Source organism: Protopterus annectens, chromosome 6.part0, assembly GCF_019279795.1.
Source record: "Protopterus annectens isolate FY-2018-M chromosome 6.part0, PAN1.0, whole genome shotgun sequence".
In the NCBI taxonomy this organism is placed as follows: domain Eukaryota; kingdom Metazoa; phylum Chordata; order Ceratodontiformes; family Protopteridae; genus Protopterus; species Protopterus annectens.
Window position 1 is genome coordinate 1,295,123,307 of NC_056737.1, and position 21,939 is coordinate 1,295,145,245.

At 40.9% G+C, this 21,939-nt stretch overlaps 1 protein-coding gene across 1 annotated transcript in view; it reads left to right on the forward strand.

Annotated features, from left to right (window-relative positions):
• ACVR2A (activin A receptor type 2A) overlaps positions 1-21,939 on the forward strand; it is a 1,507,426-nt gene that overhangs the window by 1,341,460 nt on the left and 144,027 nt on the right. Inside the window, exon 9 of the mRNA XM_044074861.1 lies at positions 8,157-8,295. Within this exon, the coding sequence (XP_043930796.1) occupies positions 8,157-8,295 (139 nt within the window). The remainder of the gene's footprint in view (positions 1-8,156; positions 8,296-21,939) is intronic.

The window sequence follows — 21,939 nt, forward strand, 5'->3', positions numbered from 1 at the left end:
ATTCCTCCTTTTCACTCCCTTTTGATTGTACGTCTTCTAAGGATCTTCACTGAGAGTGCCACTGTCATGTGGTACTGTCAGCAAGCAAGGAGAAACAAAGTCTTACCTTCTTTGCAGGCTGGTTCTTTACATGGGATTTTTACAGTCCACTGTCAGTTGTTTCTTCAGGTGGTTTATATTCTCTCAGAGCACAGTCTTGTAGCAGGCACTTTGAGCAGGTCCAGGACAGATCCTCATGAATGGATGCTTCACAGGAAGCTGTTCCTGGACATTGTACATCAGTGAGGTATTCAAGTTGATCTTTTTCCCTCCCCTCTGGCCAAACAACTCCCCAAGTTCTGTTCCAGAGTACCAAGCTCTCTGGCTTACAAAGTGGACAGCATGTCTTTTTCCTGGAAAGGAATGTTTCTGTTTGCCTATCCCCATCTTCCTCTGCTACCAAAAATCCTGCAGAGCATCATGTGGGACAGGCCGAAAATCTTTGTGGTGTCTCCCTTTTGGTCCAGATAGAATTGGTTCCCTCATTATTTCATGTGGCCAGGGAAATCATCAGAAATTACCTCACAGGATGGATCTTCTCACACAGGAGAAGGGATCTGTCATTCACTATCACTTGCCCACTCTTCAGTTGGCACTCACTTTGATGGGGTTTTGATTTCTTTTAGATACAAATTTTCCGAGGATGTGGTTCGGGTTTTGCAGGAGGCCAGAAAACTGACTACTAGAAATTCCTGTTTTGCTAAATGGAAGAGATTTTGTACTTGGTGTCACAAGCATGACCTGGACCCTTTTTCTCTGGGTATTCGTACAGTGAGTTGCTCACTACTATTCTGGCATATTCATCTATTAACTCATTTGTTAGCCATTTCTGCTTGTCTTCCTTTTGAATCCACCCTTTGCTTCTTGTTTTGAAATCAAGCAATTTTTTGTAAGGAGCCCTTCGTCTTACGCCCTCAAGAAAGCCTATTCCTCCTCCTTGGGACCTTAATTTTATTTCTGAGAAATTAGCAGAGTCTTCCTTTGAGCCTGCATTTTCCTCTTCTCTGCTGCACTGTATTTGGAAGATGGTACTGTTTGCAGCTCTTACTTCTGCTAAGAGAGTTTTGGAGCTTCAGGAAGTAATGGCAGTTCCTCCTTTTTTATTTTTTATTTTTATAAGGACAGGGTGGCTCTTTGTACCAGTCCTCCTTTTGTGCCCAACGTGGTTAATGATTTGTCCTTAAACAGTTCATCTTCCCTCTTTTTCCCCTCTCCACAGAGTGCTAGTGAGAGGATTCTGCATAGGCAGCTCAAGTATTACCTGGACAAGACAAAAGGTTTCAGGAAATAATGAACAACTTTTTGCTGTTCTTCGTGTTTCACTGTTGCAGTCATCACTTGTGGGTAATACTTGCTGAGTAGCCCTTGGCCGGCCTGAATACCAGAGTAAAGATTTCCCTCTTGCATTGGCTGCAGGTCGTCAGTGCTATAAAGAGAGGCAGCAGACACCATTACATCAGTCTTTCTTGCTGTGGAGCCTGAAGCAGAAGCAGTTTGCAAGTGCATCAGTCGCCCGTTGCCAGAGTGAGGGTGAATACTACTAAAGCTAAGTGCCCCATTGGGGATCCTTTTTCTTGCACTTAACTGATGTCCAAAAAAGTAAATAACTGTCTCCATTGTGGAAAACATACCACACCGAGACTTTCATAATCCGTATATAACTTGCCTAGGCCCAGACCACATTATCCCCGGTTGTCGGTTCTGTGCCTTATTTAACACTAGGACCATACATAGGAGAGCTGATTTTGTAGCTGGGCATTTCAGGGAGGTAAGTTACTCACGCAAAATGGCGTCCATCAGTCAGTCGACTGCCGAAATTCCCAAAAAGAGAAAAGATAAGGAGAGAGAGTGACCTCAGAAGGTTAGGCCCACAGATGACACAAATCAGAAGTCATCTGCCTACCTTCCACTAGTTCAGCGGAACTCAGTGAGGCACATTCGCAGCTCCTGATGACGGCTGTAGAGCCATCGCAGGCTTCTACCGAGACAGCACCTCGGTTGGGTCCAGAGCCACTTTGCAGGCACCGGCTTCCGAGGAGTATTTTCGGATGACTGACGCCAGGCCTAAACCCATGGCCATGCCACCAATTAAAACCACTAGACCCAGCGAATCTCTGAGGCCTAAGAGCAAGGCCACTCCTAGAAGAGCCCCTTCCTCCATGCCCAGTCACCAGTTTCCTCCCACCCAATGGGCCCAGTCTCAACAGTTACTCATAATGGCTGAAAATTTAATTGCTCTCATCAGAGGTAACCAGCCTACTCCAGCTACCCCAGCCAAAAGAAAAAGGGATCATTCACCTGAAGTGCTTTCAGAGTCACAGTCTGAGGACTCTGAATTTCTAGACTCAGACACTGAACAACAGTCCCTGACCGCCTTTGAGGATTCAGATGCTGAGGAATCCATACCTTCAGCTCCCCCCCCCCCCTCGGGGACCTATCTTTCGGGGAAACCTTAAATTCACTCAGGGAGCATTTCCATTGGGAGGCCCAGGACTATCCCCAATTGAAGAAGAGGCTCAGGGAGTTCCTGGACTTACCTCAACACAAGCCCTTAGTCATTCCACCCATCCTGGATGTGGTGGAAGAAGCCTTCCTGGAGTCTGGCATCACCCCTGATGCCCTACCTTCTGCACCTATGGAACCTGACAGATACTACAGGGTACCTGACTCCCACAGGTATCTGTTTAAGAACCCTGCAGCTGACCCAGAAGTCATTACCCAGGGTCCCAAAGGGGCTAGGACCAGCTCATCCAAAAGCTCAATACCCTCTGACAAGGAGAGTAAAGCCTTGGACCGATAGGGCAAAACCGTCTACACTTCGGCTACCATAGCCATTAGAGCCCTCAATTGCCAGTTTCACATGCTCAGATTTCAGCAAAACATGCTGGAATTAATAAAACAAAAAAATTCTACCTTACCAGAGAGTAATACTACCAGAGAACTAGTAGATTTGAACCACTCCAGCTCCCAAGTAGCAAAGCATTCCCTGCACTGCGGATTTGATGCTCTAGAAGCCTCTAGCAATGCTGCAGTTTCAGGATCAGTCATCAGAAAACATGTATGGCTGAGAGAGCAGCCTTTACCTGACCAGGTCAAATCTAAGCTTTTGGATGCCCCCTTGGATAGGGAACTACTCTTCGGCCCAAAAGCAGAGGAAGTCATCAAAAAAATGGAAGATCAGGCTAAGTCTATGCAGACAGTTAAAGACTTCCTACAAGTACAGCCTCCTAGATTCAGCAGGAACTTTCCAACAAAACACTTGTCTTTTCCTGCCCAACCTAAAGCTGTGCCTAGGAGAGGGCGCAGAGATAGGCCCTCCAGACAACAAAGCCAGCAAAGGTCCAGGCAGTGCCCCACTCCCATGCCTAGGCAAGGGACTGCTAAATCCACTCCTTACTCCAAGGACCTGCAATGACTCCAAGGACCTGCAATGACTCCCCCTCTTCCCTCTGCCCCCCCCCACCACCCCCACCAGGATAGGAGGAAGGCTGTCCCTATTCTTAGACAAGTGGCAAACCATCACAATAGATTGGTGGGTACTAAACATCATATCAAAGTGGTACAGATTCACTGTCAAGGAAAGCCCAACATTTTCAGGATTCCGAGACTTACCTGCAATCCAAAGAGCAGAGGCCATCCACCAAATTCAAAAACTCTGTGCTCAGGGATCAGTGGAACCAGTGCTAGAGGGACAAATAGGAAAAGGTTTCTACTCAAGGCTATTCCTGGTACCATGAAAAGAGGGCACCTGGTGCCCTATTCTAGACCTATCCACATTAAATGTGTCCCTCCAAGTGCCAAACTTCAAAATGCTGACCCTTCAAAACCTATTACCTATGATGGCTCCAGATGCCTGTCCTAGTTATCCTAGATCTTAAAGATGCCTACCCCCATATCCCCATCAGGGAATCCTGCAGGAGTTTACTACGTTTCAGAACAGGTGCAGAGCACTTTCAATTCTCTGCTCTACCCTTTGGCTTATCTTCTGCTCTCAGAGTCTTCACCAAATGCCTTGCTCCAGTCATTGCCTTTTGCAGACAGCAAAACATCCTGATTTACCCCTATCTGGACGGATGCCTCATTCAGGCAGAAACCAAGGAAAACTCCTTCAAGACCTTTCCTTTGTCCAAACTCTGCTAGCCTCTCTGGGATTTACCATCAACAGGAAAAAATCCCATTTCCAACTCACAAGACAGATAACCTTCCTAGAAGCCGTCCTGGACACATCTGCCCAAAGAGCATTCCTGTCTGCAGAGAAGCAAAGCTTTTCCTACTCTACTTTTTTCAGCTAGCTCGCAAGACACATCTCACAGCAAGGAAGTTCCTGCAAGCGCTGGGATACATGGCTTCCTGCATCCTTCTGGTACCTTGTGCCAGGCTCCACATGAGAAAACTACAGTGGTATCTCAAGACCCTATGGAGCTAACATTCACAGTCACTGGAATACCAGCTGCCTCTGATCCCCTGCTTAAGGAAGGAATTCCTATGATGGGTAGAAGCTTGTACCCGGAACAGGGGGCTACCCCTCACCACCATTCCCCAAGACCAGATCATCACTACTGACGCCTCAAACATAGCCTGGGGTGCTCACGTACACTCAGGGCACCTGGGATCAGGGAGACTTTACCCTGCACATCAACATGAAGGAATAGCTGGCAGTACACAAAGCTATAATAACATTCAGGAGCCACCTCAGATGAGGAGTTCTCCTGATCAAGACCGGCAACACCACAGTTATATGGTACATCAACAAACAGGTGGGAACACCATCATACCCATTGTGCCGCCTAGCTATGCTTATCTGGCAGACAGCTTCATTGATGGGTCTGCATCTGATAGCCCAGTACATTCCAGGGGAGCACAACACCCTGGCAGACCACCTCAGCAGGAGTGTCCTGAACCCACACGAGTGGCAGCTACACAAGGACACCTTCCCCTACATCATACACCTCTGGGAACTACCAGAGGTAGACCTCTTTGCTACAATTCAAAACAGGCAGCTAAACAGGTTCTGCTCCAGGGAATTCCATCCACGAGCATGGAAGGTGGATGCTCTCTCCTTTCACTGGAGCAACTTATTTGTGTATGCTTCCCCTCCCTTACCACTGATTCCCATGGTACTTCTAAAGATCAGGGAAGAAGGGCCAAGGGCCATCCTCATTGCCCCAAACTGGCCCAGACAGCACTGGTACCCCTTACTTATCTGCCTAACCAAGGAATTACCCATCAGCCTACCTCTCACAGAAAAGCTGCTAACCCAAGAAAAAGGGTCAGTACTGCACCCAAATCTTCACACACTCAGCCTATGGCTTATACCCCAGAGGTGGATGACAGGGCGTTACTGAGCAAAGAGGTCATGGATATCATTAAAGAGGTCAGAAGGCCCAGTACAAGAAAATCTTATTCTGCAAAATGGAAAAGATTCACTGCATGGTGCCAAAATAAGGGTGAAAACAGCGTCCATGCCTCTCTCACCTTGGTTCAGAACTACCTAGCAGAGCTTGTGCAAAAGGGATTGTCTTAATATCAAAATCCATGCATCTGCTATCTCTGCTCATTCTCCAACAGAGCAACCTCTGTTCTCCCATCCCCTGTTAAAACAATTTATTAGAGGGGTCTCACACATTAGACCTCCTAGGAGGCCACCCACCCCAACATGGGATTTGAACTTTGTCCTCGAAAAATTTACCTTACTCCCTTTTGCACCAGCTGCCTCAGCAGAAGTAAAGCAGCTCTCTTGGAAGACTGCCTTCCTGCTGGCCACAACCTCAGCCAGAAGAGTATCAGAACTGCAGACTCTCATGACCATTCTACCTTTCATTATTTTTCATCCAGACAGGGTATCCCTTAGGACAAACCCCTCCTTTATGCCTAAAGTGATATCTGACGTGGCTCTTAATCAGGCCATCCATCTCCCTACCTTCTTTCCAAACTCACAAAATAGGGGGGAAAGAATTCTCCATACTTCAGATGTGCATAGGAGCTTAGATACTACCTAGACAGAACCAAGTCTATCAGAAAGACTTACCAACTGCTGGTCAGTTTCACCCCTGCTGCAGAGGGGAAACCTATATCCAAACAGACCATTTCCAAATGGATTTCACACTGCATCCATTTCTGCTAGTCTTTTTATGGAAGGGTACCTCCCAAATAAGTCAGAACCCATTCTGTCAGGGCAGTATCAACTTCCACTGCCTTCCTCAGAGGCATCCCTACCAGGGACATTTTAGAAGCTGCCATCTAGACATCTGTCCACACCTTCAAAAAACACTACCAGCTGGCTACTTTCTCAAAATCTAGGGCAGGCTTTGCTTCAGCAGTCCTGCAGGGCATTGTAGCTTCCATTTAAGTCAATAAAAGCCTATTCTCCAGCTCTTTCCTTGCATTTTCACCATGCTACCTTTCAGCTTGGGAATATTTCCACAAGTTATGACTGCATCAGTGAAACACGAAGAACATAGTACAGTTGTGTACACTTACCATAAATGTAGATGTTCGTGTGTATTCACTGTTGCAGTCCTATTTCCCTCCCACCTTCCCCATCTTTTTTATGGCCTTACCCAGGTTGGCGTTCTTCAGGTCTTCTTGGAAGTGGTTGGGGGCAAGAAAAACTGATGTAAGGGCGTCAGCTGCCTCTCTTTATAGCACTGACGACCTGACATCAGTCTCGAGCGATCTGCAGCCGACGCAGGAGGGAAATCCTTTACTCTGGTTTTTGGGCTGGCCAAGGGCTACCCAGCAGGGATGACCCACAAGTGATGACTGCAACAATGAATACACTCGAACATCTACATTTATGGTAAGTGTACACAACTGTACTTTCCCTTTCATCCTAGGACATTGGGTTTGGCTTTTTCTAAGCAAACCATTTTCTCATGGATTTCAAAAGCCATTTCTGTTTGCTATTCCTTCCATGGCAAGCAGGTTTCTTCTTGTGTTCGAGCTCATTCTACAAGGAGAATAGCCTCTTCTGGTGCTGTTTTTCAAGTGCCTGTAGTAATTCCTTTGATGACCATAGTACAGCTATGTGAGATTATTCACCATAATTTTAACAGTGATGGAGTGGTCATACTTAGCATACATATGTTTCCCCCCCTTCCTTTTTATATACTGTATTAGGGACCCTGCAGCTAGTTGAGGTGTCACTTGTTTCTGTGTTTTCCTTGTTTATATAGGAATTTTAGGGCCCCCTTCTGCTAACAAAAATAGGGGGCTAGGCACACTTTCAAGTGCTTCAAAAAGATTTTTTTTTATTCTAGTGCTGTATCAGAAAGATGGTACTTAATTACAATCCCTTTACAGCTGTTTGTCTGATATCCTTTATGTGGGAGGTAAAGCCACAATCTAGTCTGGGAATTTCTGACTGCAGATAAAATCTGTCCTGATAACTGACATTCATTTGCAGTTAAGTTCCATATATTCTGAATGCTCTGCAGCAGTGGTCCTATTAATTGGACATTATTGATTATCATGAGTACCGTCACACAGTTGTATTTTTCTTGCCAACTGTAAATCACTGTTACTGACATGCTTCTTTATTTTTTCTTATTTCCAGTACCAGATTAATTGCATGCACACCAACCTGTTTTCCTTCACAACCTAATAGGCTAAGAGAAGGGTATAATTATTCTGCATGAGAGCAACATCTACAGCTGTTTGGATTACTCTTCCGTAACAGCGCAGTGGTGCAGAGGTTAATGTTGTCACCTCACAGCAAGAGGTTCTCCGGTTCAATTCTCGGCTGGGGTGCCTTCTGTGCAGCGTCTGCATGTCCTACCTGCATTTGCATGGCTTTCCGTCTGGGTACTCCGGTTTCCTTCCACATTCCAAAGACATGGATCTGGATCATTTCTCTCAGAGTCTTCACTGAAAATAGGCTCTGTCCTAGTCAGACTTTCCCGGTCAGCAAACGTTAAATAACTAAATAAATTTCATATTACTTTAAAATCTTCCACTTGCACTACTTCTGTAGAAATGTTGGTTTCTAGTCCTTTTTTATTTTTTGTCTTCATTTTCTTTGCTCTTCTGTCCACATAAATATTACTTTTTTCAAGTTCTACAATGTGTGAATGTTTTTTTTTATGTCAATTTTAATTTTACCTTCTAATTTATTTCAGGTTGGCACAAGAAGATATATGGCCCCAGAAGTACTGGAAGGTGCAATAAACTTTCAACGCGATGCATTTTTGAGAATCGACATGTATGCTGTAGGACTGGTATTGTGGGAACTTGCATCCCGATGCACAGCTGCAGATGGTTAGTACTCCCCCCCCCCCCCCCCCCCAAATATTTTCAGTCAGATAAAGCATGTAGCATTAATGGGTTTCATTCTTTTTATGTAGTTACTCATCAATAGTGAAAGAAAAACTAGGAAAACATAGTATATTAGCATTAGTGCAGTATTTTTTGTACTTTATTTTCCTAGTCCTAAATATAAAACCGATGAAACAGCTCTGCTATGTCCTGGTTTGGCTGACTGTGTCTACAGAATTGCTTTAGATGTTTGAGCTGTGTTGAATTTAGATTAGCTGTAGCCAGTAACCTTGATTTTGCAAGTCTCACTTATTTGCTTATGTTTGGAAGCTAGTTATTTCTCCAGGGCAAGAAATATTCTTTTTCAAAAGAGACCTGACAAAGTGACTATCTGTAAGACAAATGTAGAACTTTCCTGTGTGACACGTAGTAATAAGATTAAATAATGTTGGAACAATAGACATAGTGTAACTGCGGGTTGAAAATACCAAGTGATGTCTGTAACTGTGGGTTAAGAATACCAAGGGATGTATTTATGTAAGATCTACTGTTGTGCATAATCATTTATTCCTGGAGCTATACTGAGTCCCTGCTCCATTTTGAAGGAGGTGACTTGTTTAGCCTTTTATTTATTTATTTAACAAAAGGAAATATCAGAGAGAGAGATTTTTGTTCTATTTGTAAGGGGAGGCCCATAGCTACCTGTTTTTTTTTTTCCTTTTACTAAGGAGAATGGGAAGGCTAAAAGGCAATCACCCCTTTAAAATGGCATAACAATAACAACTGCTAGAGTCTCTCAGAATGATACAGTTACACTACTGTTGTAACATGCTGACAAGTGCACAAATGCACTGGAGAGGTCCATTGTTCTACTTTAATGTCATAGAGTAATTGTGTATTAGCAACTTAACAAAAATATGAAATATGTGGGACAGCCACACTCACTGTCAGTATGACAGGAATGTGAACACATGCAGGAGTCAAGAAAGACCGGACTTAGAAGTGTTCTAAGAATCAGTGCCCGTTATGTAGTACTTACATCACTGTTGTCTAACACATTCATAGCCCTTTTGGAAAACTAATAAACAGCACTTAGTGTGGCTTTATCCCTGGCTGGTGAACTTGGTAAAGAAATGGATATGTGCTCATGTATACAGTTTGCCCAATTCCAAAAGACTTGCTGACTGTGTACATGACTTACTACTGTGTAAGCCTACCATGATGCCAAAAGGTTTGCTCTCTTTGTAAGTGACCTATCTATAAAGCAGGCTTACACTGGGGACCAAATTCCAAAAGACTTGCTCCTGGTGTAAGTGTCCTTCTCCCTTTTAATTTATCAGTGTATTACACCGGAAGATGTCTCTTACACTGAGACCATGTCTTATGGAATCTGGTCCCTGGTGTAAGCCTGCTTTGTAGAGATAGGCCTTACACCAGTATAAGTGACTTACTTACACTTGAGCAAGTCTATTGAAATCTGGGCAAGCATACATTGAGATCACATCTTTAATGGAACACTGATTCCCTCTATTAAGGAAAAACAAGTGGAATGGGAAGCATCTGATCACTTGGCGCGTGATGATGCTCTGGAGCCTTCAGTAGGAAAGCATTACAAAAGTTCATTTGGATTTGCACAGCAAGAGAAGGAGCAGGAAACAATGACGCAGGCAATGTTGTGGAGTGATGAGTTAGTGAGTTCCCATATGAAGGAGCAATGGGTGGCGCAGGATGCAGCTGAAAAGGATATGTCACAGGAAGACATTCTGGAACTTTCTGTGTAATGCCCACAGGAAATGGAATTGAGCTAAGGGAAGAATTGCTTGATTTAATAGAGATGGATAGGCATATGTATTTGTTTTACATTTGTTGACTGGGAAATTATGGCTGGGCACAAAGGCCCCTTTTCAGCAGAGGCCTGGGGAGAAAAGATCTAGTAGATGCAGCACAAACAAAATATTTTAAGTTATACAGTATCAACAGTGTCAGGCAGAATAGAATTAAAATAAACTTTACAATGTCAAAATAGATAAGGTAGTAACTGTACATACAGTAGTAAGGCTTCTTATACTAATTATACTCTGTACATGTATACTTAAATAACTGTGCAGTAAGATAAATGTCACAGTACGGAGTACTGAGTTAATTACAAAGGGTGGAAAGCAAAAGGTTGGTTTAATTATGAGATGAAATGAGTAGTAAAAGGGTTAAGAGAGCCATAGGTAGAGGGTGGGGTGGGTGAAGACTGGGATAGTTGGTAACAGAGTGGAGGAGAGCAGAGGTGTAGTAGAAGAGGAGGAAGAAAGCAAAAATGTTATGCTTATGCTGGAGATATGCAGTTACAGAACCAGGATGTTGAGAGGTGTTTTCTTAGATTTGTTTTGAATGCCTGTTGTTTTTCAAGAAGCCTGAGAGCATATTGGAGGACATTCCAGAGGGTAGCTACAGAGTTCGAGTATAAGGAGGTTCCTGACGCATTGTGGACTTTAGTGATGGATGGAGTTTGTCTTTAGAGCTCCCTGGAAATACTCCTCACCTGGGAAGATGCTGATGTCTGTGCAGTCACTGAGACATGGTTCAAGGCCACAGAGAGTACCCCAGACTTGCAAGGCTACAATGCCTTCTACATGTTCAGACCTCAAAATAAATGTGAAAGAACCAAAGGTGGAGGCATATCCATTTTCATTAAAGCCAAGTACACCTTGAAACTGGTCAAACAGTACGACTCTTTTGAACTACTCCATGTCCAATTAACTATAGGCAAAAAACCCTACTACATCATTGATAGCTATAGGTCCTCCACCATGAACCAAGAAAAGCGCACTGCCTACCTGGACATACTGGATTCATTTGTCATACAGCCCAACACATTAGTCATGGGATATTTCAACTGTCCTTCCGTCAACTGGATGACATACATGAGCACGAACATGCTCGCCCAGAGGTTCCTGCACTTTGTTAATGCAAATGCTCTGGAACACACAGTCTGCTCCCCCACAAGGGGCTGAAATGTCCTAGACATAGTACTCACCAACTTGGGGGGGGGGGGTCACTGCACTCCCCCCTATGTGATGCCTTCCCTGGTTAAGTTGGACCATAAATCAGTCCCGTTCGAAGCAATTATTGAACCTTTCAGTACCACAGAAGCAAAAAAAAACTAAAAAACGTTCCCAAAGCAAACTACAGCCTACTAAGCGGTGGTATAGTTTTATAACCCCCGCAATCACAGACAACAATGACTCCTATGCAGAAATGAACACAAATGCCGTGTATAAACACCTAAGCAACTGTATAGACTTTGCTGTGCCTGACCAGTTTAAAACCAGGCCCTCCCAAAAAAAAAAAAACTACCCTGGTGGACCTCAAGTATAAACAGATTATATGACAAAAGGAATAACTGATGTCTAAGAATAAGAGGGAACTGACTTAGCAGAGGAAGAATTCCCTCCACAGCTTGATCAAGCAAATTAGAAATCTTGTAAAGTCCTGTAAAGCTAATTACAAAGGTAAAGTAGCATTCCTAGCTAAGGATAATCATAAGGCATTCTTTAACTATGTCCGAAATCTAAAAGGGAATACCCAGCTATGTGCCAAACTGGTAGTAGATGGTACCACTCATACTATACTGGAGGAAATTTCCAGCCTGCTAGTTGACAAATTTGGCGCAAACGTGATCCCCCTGTCCCCACCATCAAAGCACACCTAACCCCAGTCCTCTGCCTAGTATCACTAAAGATCAAGTCATATTTGTGCTCTCCAAAGCCAAAAACATTGCCTCAGTGGGACCAGATAACATCCCAGGTTGCTTATTAAGCAGTCTAAAAATAGGACCTAGTGGACTCACTTGGCATTCTCTTTAACCATAACCTAAGAACAGGCTTTGTTCCAGCAGAGTGGAGAATGGCAACAGTAATCCCCTTGCACAAAGAGGGACCATCAGCTGACGCTGGGAACTATAGACCCATAAGTCTAACCAGCCTCATCTGCAAGGCCATGGAAAGAATCATCATAGACCTTGTCAACAAGGACATAGGTGACCTTCAGTCTCTAGACCCAACCCATTTTTGCTTTGTTATGGGTAGGTCATGATTATTAAACCTAGTAGACTTCTGTGAGAAAGTCACCAAAGCCCTGGATGAAGGTAAGATGGTGCATACTGCCTGTCTTGACCTAGCCAAGACTTTTGACACAATTACCCACTCCGGTATCATTGAGAAACTCTCCCAGCTGGGAATTAACCCTTACATTGCTAGATGGGTAGCCAGTTGGCTCACCGACAGAACACATACTGTCAAAGTTGGTGACTCCACCTCCAGCAGTAGACCTGTCACCAGTGGTGTTCCACAAGGATCTATGCTGGGCCCTTTACTGTTTGGAGTCTAGTTCTTGGAAGTCCAAGCTAAAGTAGCCAACCTTTGACTTAACCAGGTTCACTGATGTTTGCAAATTAGGTGCAATCATTTAGTCCCCAGTGATGTTAACATATTACAGGAGTGGCTAACACAGACAAATGACTGGTGCCAAAGCCATGGTCTAAAACTAAATGCAAAAAAGTGCATTATTATCCCCTTTGGCAAAGCAGAATTCCCTGTTCATTACAGTATTGACAGCATCCCCTAAGTTCAAACCCAGTGGTGCAAGATCTGGGAACACAGGTAGATGGCAATCTGAACTTCGACCACAAAGGTTCGGCATTGATAAGGAAAGACTTCTATGTTGCACATCTCATAAGAAAGGCATCACATCCAGGACCAAGAATGTTATAACTCCACTGTACTCAGCCATCATCAGACTATTAATAGAGTACAGTGCTTTCTTCTGCGTGTACCTCACCAGACACCTGCAGCAGCTGGAGAGACCACAGAAGTTTCTCACTTAGAAAATACAGGGCCTCCGAACCATGACTTACATGGATAGACTGAAAGCCCTGTCACTGTACTCTGTAGCATATAGGTAATGAGAGGCGACTTGTACGTGGCCTACAGGGCAGTCTCTGAACCTGCCCTGATGGATATGCTGCACATGCGCAAGTGAAATGGCATGAGAGTTGCTCACTGTAAGGATCTTAACCTAGTCTGTGACATTAAGAGAACATGCTGGGGAGACAGATATATTTTCCAGAGATTGCCGCTACTCAGGAATAAACTTCCAGTTTATGTGAAGCAGAGCTCCTCACTAACCCTATTCTCAAGTGCAACCTACACAAATTGATGGGAGACCACAAATTAACCCCGGGGGTGGCACCCTTGTCCCTCATGGACAGGGGTAGTCGCTGTTTATCATAGATGGCGCTCTGTGAGTTACATCCATCTAACCAAAGACAATTGAGGCAGCTCAGGATTAACATGGCTAGGCTTGTAAGGGCTCTAGGGCTGCTAGCCTAGTAACCTCCTAGGAACCTAGGAACATAAAACAAAAATGAGAATTTTAAAATAAATTAAAGTGAACCATAAAAATGAAATGTGTATATGGGAAATTTTAAGTAATCTGCTGGAAAGCATTATTGTATGGGAAACCAAAGACTGTTTCAAAAACATTATTGTAAGTTAAATGTGAAAGGTTATAACCAATAAATCACTAGAGCTTTGATGTAAAATTTTAAAAGATAATCTGCTTCACCATTGAAACTAGCTCAGAAGGGTTCATCTTTAAGGACCAGTTGAAACAAGCCAGTGTAGAATACTCCCTTAGCCACTGAGCAAGTGAATTTCACAGGTGTGCGAGGCTTGATGCTCAAAAAGAGCAAATACCAGAAGTTTCCAAATGCACCGGTGAAACAACCATCAGCTCCTAGAAGAGTGAGTTCAGAGCCCATGGTGGGCACTATGACTTAACAAGCTCCTTCAGATAAGGGAGTGTCAGGTCATGTATAAACAGGTGAACTCAAGATTAAACTGCACGATTTGCAGTGCATTTCAGTGGTCGACAGTGAACAGGTACATCCCAAGTACAGTATACCTCCTGATGTTCCAGTATTCAACCAACAACCTCTGCCACCCACATTCTTGGATTACAAGCACACACCACTGTGCACTGCCTAAAAAGTGTTCATTTCAGTCTCTCTCTCTCTATACATATATATATATATATATATATATATATATATATATATATATATGTAATATATATATATATATATATATATATATATATACTTACACACACACACGTATATATATATATATATATATATATATATATATATATATATAATATATATATACCTACACACACACACACACGTGTGTGTATATATATATATATATATATATATATATATATATATATATATATATATATATCACCGTATTAGAAACAGCGGTAGCGTTGTCGCCTCACAGCAAGAGGTTCTCCCGTTCGATTCTCGGCTGGAGCGCCTTCTGTGTGGAGTCTGCATATCCTCCCCGTGGTCGAGTGGCATTCGAAAGACATGCATGAATGGGTGTGCCTTCGTTGAAGGTTGGGTGTCGGGCTGGCACCTCGGCACCATAAAAATCAACTGCCAATCATTAGCGGACCGGAGTTCCGTTCTGGCGACCCCTAACTGGGAAAAGCCGAAAGAAAAACAACCACAACAGCATTAGAAACCTTTGATTTAATTAAAAATACACAATATGCACCAAAAGCAGCATTCTTTGGTTCCATTTCTATTTTTAAGGAAATATTAAAGCAGACTGAAGTTACTGAGATAAAGTAAATCCATTTCCAAAAAATGCATGCATCCAGACTGTAGTTGTTGATTCTTTGTTACGTTCCACATTTTCTCCACTTCAGATCTGTTCATAATTAAGTGAACCCAGTCTGTAACTGACTACCATCCCCATTAGGCCCTAGATATCCTTTCTAAGTGAAACTCACCTTAAGTAGTGGGCCCAGCTTCACTCAAATGGAAATACAGTTTCCTGTATTCAGAGGAAGCAAAGCAGTAAGCTCACCAGCAGTTACATGTACTGATTTCTGCAGGTATTTGCGTTTAATTTGCCTTGAACTATAATTTTAATTGAAGTAAAACTGTTTGATAAAGTTGTTGCTAGACTCTGTCTGGGCCACTAAGAAGTAAATAGCTAATTTCAAAATATGGCATATCACCAACTGAAAAACATTGTTATTCCACATGATTTGAGTAAGAAAAAAGGATATGAATAGTTCTATATGGATTGTTTTTATGGTGGATTTTTTACTAGCACACCGGACTTTAGTGTACAGTATAGTGTTTTGTTTGGTATTGCTTTTATTAGTATTTCTGTATACCCACGAAAGCTAGATACATTTATTTCCTGACACAGTTCAGAAAAGCTGGAGGCTCCATTTTAACAGTGAAGACTACTGTGTGTACACTTGTTTTGGCTGTGCATTTATTATTACTTGATCTGGCATCTTTGAGTTAGTTAATTCAGGGCATCTTTTCAGGAAGAGCTACGTTTATTCCTCAGGATAGTTTTTTCTCTGTTCGTAGCAGTAGAAAAAAATGACATTACCACAAAATTGTAAATACTTTTATTTGAAAAATCACTTGTGCAAAAGTGAAATGAAGTGCATGTCATACTGAAGGATCTTTAGCTGCTGGAAACCTACATTGCTAGCTTTGTTAATAAGTGAATACCATGGCTAACAGATATGAATTCCCCTTTCCAAAGCTGTTAGGCTGATTTGTAAAGTACACACACACATTTATTTTGAACAAGCCATTTGGCTCGGTTCAAGACACATTTTAGTCTGTTTGTGTCAGATATTCTGTTTGTGTCAGATATTTAGTCTAGGACCTGAGTATGTGTGACTGAGTTTACAGATGATTTTAACACAGACAACCTCTAGCGTAATGAAAATAAATGCTTTGTGTTACAGTTTGGCTACATCTGTCCCATGATCATATTAACAGTCAGGGATCTTTTTTTTAAACAAGAAACATCTTTATTAAATTATCACGTATGACATAGGCAGTGATACATTTATGTACATGAAAATAAACCATATTTTCATAATTTTAGTTGCAAACATTATACATCATAAACCATATTGATATAATTTTAGTTGCAAACATTACACTTCAGTTTATTACTTGATCTGGCATCTTTGAGCTAGTTAATTCAGGGCATCTCTTCAGGAAGAGCTAAGTTTATTCTACCCAATCATTATCAGTCGAACATTACATAGCTCATTCATATCCTGCCTTCATTTAAACCTTGTTCCTCATCTGCATGTATTGTTCCCACAATTCACATTTTTTTATATTTAATTTGCTCCTACCCTTTTCTAAAAGTCCCAATTCCAGTTGTTTTATCTTTACTATATTCACTGCTTCTAGAACAGTTTTTTTTAGATTTTGATTTCCATTTTCTAGTAATTGCTTTTTTTGGCAGCCGCCATAATTAGGCTCAGCAAGGCCTTAATTTGTCTAGGCAATTCTGACTCTGTATCGTAGCTCAAAAAATCATTTCCTTAGTTACACCAATTTGCTCACCCTGCATCTCTGACAGAGTAGTCTGCAGGGAATCTTTACAGTCTTCCAACTCATAACATTCCTAGAAAATCTGTTCCCAATTATGTATTTCTTCTTCATCACACCTCCAACATTTGCTCTCTACCTGAGGAAAAATTCTTTGGAGTCTACTTGGGGTATAAAAATACCTATGTAAACACTTTCAAAGATCCTAAATCTTCTAGATTTTATTGTGTGTTTGGGAGACGTACATATATATCCCCCCATTTGTTTTTTTGTGAACTGCTTATCCGTTCTCTCCTCCCAATCTTTTCTAACCTCCTGTGATTGATTATTATAGTTATCACACATTGCTTTGTATGCTGTACCAATATTCCTTTTTTAGCAGCAGCTTCTGTCCTAGATTCTACTAAAAACTCTACTAAAAACTCTACTAGAGCTGGTCTTTTACTTAGGATCCCCTATTTCTTTCTCTTTTTCTATGCTCTGATATGAATCCTTGATGGGGAAAGCAGTCTTTAGCCTGCAGTCCAAATAAATTATTGGCCTTTTCACATTCTGTTACCTTTCCCTCTCTAATTATTTGCTCCCAATACCTTGGTTCTTTACCCAGTTTTCTCCAAAAAATTCTGGCCTCTTCTTGCCTATTGTCTGTATCCCTAATTGCAGTCATCCCTATCGTTAGACTCTCCTTTCTCCTTCCTGTGTTGGCTTTGTTCTTCGACTACTTTCTGCAACTTTATGAATATAATATTCTGTATGGATATTATTATTCTTCTTAAGGATCTGCATCCAAAATCCCAGTCTCTTCTTGTTTTTGAGTTTCCCCGTTTCATCATCATCCGGTTCCGCTGTGAACTATAGGTTTCTGCTTGTGCTGTGTATAGGAGCCTTAGCTGTGTAGCTCTGAAATACCCCTTCAAATCAGGTAATCCCAAACCACCTTGTTCTATTGGAAGTTAACAGTCAAGGATCTTGGTACAACAGTAATTACCAGTTCCTTTTTCAAATTGGCATTTCCTGCAGTATAGTGCAAATGGTATTTGGAGTTGTGCAGCTGTTTTACGGTGCTTAGTAAGTGGTGAGCCAAAGCGCTGCAGTTGTAATTTTGTTCACATCACTGGTTTTGATCCCATTCAGTCAGGTCATCATTTATTTCACACTTAGTTAACACCTTTTGAGTTCAGTGGGTATTCACAAGGCATAACAAGGGCTACTGGAATTTAAAAAAGAGTTTATTAAATCATCATATTTTAAATAGTAACATGAAAATACATCCCTTAATAGAAAAGAAAACAAATCATAATAATAATTTCTTTGTTATAACTGGTTCTGTTGTAAAACCATCATAAAAAGTGTTGAATTTATACATCCAGTAACAAATATAAAATATACATTTAATTGTTATGCTACCTGGTCTACCTGTAATGTGGTGTATCCTGCTATCTGTACAAAGTTTCCTTCCTTCTATGTCGACAAGTGTACACAAAGACTTAAGAATCGTATGAAAGAAGATAAATCTGAAATGCACAGAAATGTTAAAACCAATGCACTTGCAAAACATATGGATGAAAAGAGAAGAGGCCATGAATTTAAGTTTAGAGTTATAAGCATTGTGCATAGGAGCATAAGAGGAGGTGATCTGAACAACAGACTTGAGACTTTAGCGTATGAATGGATACTGAGACTGCAGACATACTCTCTACCTGGTGTTAATGCAGCAGTGAGCTTGACACCTGTACTAAAGAAAAGACAAATGCTGCTGAACAATTGCAAATGATTGATTTATGCACTTTAATATATATATATATATATATATATATATATATATATATATATATATGTATATGTATATATAGGTTCATAGGTTGATACTAGGCTATCTGCCATATATATATATATATATATATATATATATATATACACATGTATACATATATATATATATATATATACATATATATATATATATATATATATATATATATATATATGTCTGTGTGTGTGTGTGTTATTTTTTATACTTTTTATAATTTTAGAGTGCAATACTTAGTTTTATGTTTTTAAATATGAATATGCAGTTAATTGTGTACTTCTGACTGGGCTGTGATATGAAGGTTTTAGTTTAAGTGTATGTGAATAGTAGTGTGGTATGCAACACACTGAGGAAGAGCATTGGTCTGAAAGCTTTGTGTATTCTAAATAAAGAAGTTTGCTACTTACTGTTATCTGCCTAGTGTTTCTGATCACTGGACTTTACTTTGCTCTTTGTGAATATTTTGTGTCTGGAGTGACAGTTAACCTCAGAGCTAGTCCTAGCTGTTTTTCATTGTCTTTGTGTTTCTTTTGGATCAGCCTTGGGCTCTTGGTAGTTTGGATTTCTGGATATGACACAGCCTTCATCTGCAGTGAATGCTAATGGGAACATGGCTAGTTCTAGTCGTTCCCTACATCATTTATTAACAATATGCAACAATCCATTACTTGAACATTTAAAAACTGTAAGTATTGCTTCTTTGGAAAATATAACAGCACTTAATGATCATTTTACTAATCAAGTTGGACTGTTGGAGCGAAAGGCCTTTAAGAAACTGCAGTGGCAAAGATTCAGCTTTACTGCATATTTAGAACATGGTGTGGTTCCCCCATGGCCTATAGATACTTAAAATGCCACCCTTTGGGAGTATGTATCCTGAATTACTAAAGAAATGGCAGGAGTTGCATCTGAAAATAACTGCTGACTATATGTTATGTTATTAATGAACCAGTTCTTTTCTAAAATTGAATTTGATCTTCAGGAAGAGATAGTGAAACTGGAAAATGGTATTACTTCAATGCCCTCTTTTTCTGAAAACTTGCATGTTTATAACCAGATGCTTGATAAACTTAAGTATGAAATTTGTTTAGAGGCTACTAAGAAGCATAAACTGCAGAGAGATTTAAATGTTTTAAATCTGGTAATTTTTTTCCTGGTCTAAGGAACATATTAATAATAAGAAAACTCTAGTGTTACACTCATTAATCTAGTCAGCTAAAGGCTCTGTGTATGCACTAGATATAATTACCTGTGATGAACATACTCGTCCAATTATTTGACTGAACAAGAACAGCAGTCTGATATTACTGTAGTTACTTCCATGCATGCTTGTAGAGTTTCTGCAGTGCCAGTCTCCCCCCCCCCACTACAGAACCCACACACTACTGATGTATTAACAAACAATGTCAACTTGTAACAAGCTGAGGGTTTTTGGCAACTTCTGATTTGTCTGAATTTACTAAAAGTGATAGAAGCGTGTCCATGAGATTCGTCCAAGGGCAGAATAATAGAAAAAGAACAAAGACAAGGAAGATGGGGACCACAGACACGGCGCCAATCCAAATACAAGAGGACTTAACTAAGACTGTGGCAAACCTGACTAATGTAAACTTAACTAGATGTCTCATTGTTACAAAAAGGGTTAAAATTCATTCCATCTATCACTGACGCAGTTGTTGAAGCATTAAGAGTCTTAAAGTTATTTATAAGAAATTTAAGCCTGAAGTATACCTTCAAGTATAGTGTACATCATTCTGCTTAGGTATGATGTAAACCAAGCACTTATGTACCTGTAAACTGTCCAATACTTGCTGCATTTAATGTTTGTGAACAAGACATTTGTGAACTTTATGCTAAGAAAGAAGCTAAAAAGTGGTATAATTTAACAAGTGCTGAGTCTAAAGCTGTCCTGAAACTGCAGAAAAACAGCATTTATTGTTGTAAAGGAAGCAGACAACAGAGGAGCAATAGTAATATCTGGTAGGAAAGGCTATGATGCACTGATGGCTGAATTTCTACGCGATGAATCTTTTTGTACTAAAATTACCAGTACTGAGACTGCTAAGTATATTAGTAAGTTAATATGCTTATTTATGAATTACAGCTTAACAATGATGTGAAGACTGGTAGAGAAGGGTGAAAGCTGCCAGGACTAGCCAAATAGAATTTGATACATAATTCTGGCATTTGGAAATACAAATATAAAATACAGGCTTGTTTCTTAAATGAAAGAAAAATACTGTAAAATGTTGAACTTCAAGATTGTATCAACATTGCCATCTGCTGTAAGGAAAACTAAGTCAAGCATTTCACATCTGTTCTTTGAAATTAAAAATTATGTCTTTTATATCCTTTGATCTTTAGAGCTCAGAGTCAGTCTATCTGGGCTAGCACATTCTTTCTATTGTTGTAACTTAAGGAATAATTACTAGAGTGTACATATGAAATGTCTTTTATTGTTGCAGCTTCTTGAGCAGGTGTTAGCTTACTAAATAATGTAGGCTCTTGGCCTGGGAACCCCAGGCTAACTGTCAAAATGATGTAATGTGTATACTGGGAGACCTAAGTGTCAAAATGGTGTAATCTGGGAGGGCCCAACAGAAATGTTTGTTAGTGATTTTAAAAACTATTGCTCAGAGAGAGACAAAAAGCATTTTGATCTTGGACATCTAGCTCAGCACTGCCTATGCTCTTATGTAAGTTATCTTAGAAGTGTGTTTTCTTGTAGCAATAGCTAGGAAATTAGAAAAGATTAGACTAAGTGTCTTTCTGTTATGTCAGAACTGTACTACAGACTTATTTTAAGTTTCTGTGTAATCTCTGAACTCTTGAATAGCACTGTGGTGTAGTAGTATTGTCATGTGTTTTTAGTATTTACTATTAAATATTTTTAAACCCTTTTCAACTGTGGCTGGCTTATGTAGAGATAATTTAGGTTCTAGCGTACATTGCATGCTTATAAGTGATCTTGTACTAAGCCCTTCCAATAAGCCTTGATTGCTTAAGTTACACTACTATTGGGTAAAATTGCACAGTAATAATTGGACTCCCTTTTAAGGGCCTTTGGTTAGCTGATAATTATTAGCTGGTGGTGGCAGTAATTACTACTGTATAGTCTGGGTAAAGGGGCACAGCTGGAGAATCTGTGTCAGCCTTTCCCAGGAGTGTCTGTGCAGTTGTATAAATACTTATCTCAAAGTGTGTGTCTGTCAGCTACATGGGCAGAGACATGAAGCATTGGTTGGACAAAGAAGGGTACTGGAGGTTAGCGTGCCAGCTAGTCTGAGATCTGGACCCTATAGCTGTGCCAGTGGGGAGTCTTATTGGGGACCTGGAGAGCAAGGGAGCAACCAGCCCCAGACTGACTGTGATCTATGTGTGCTCTTAAGGGAAA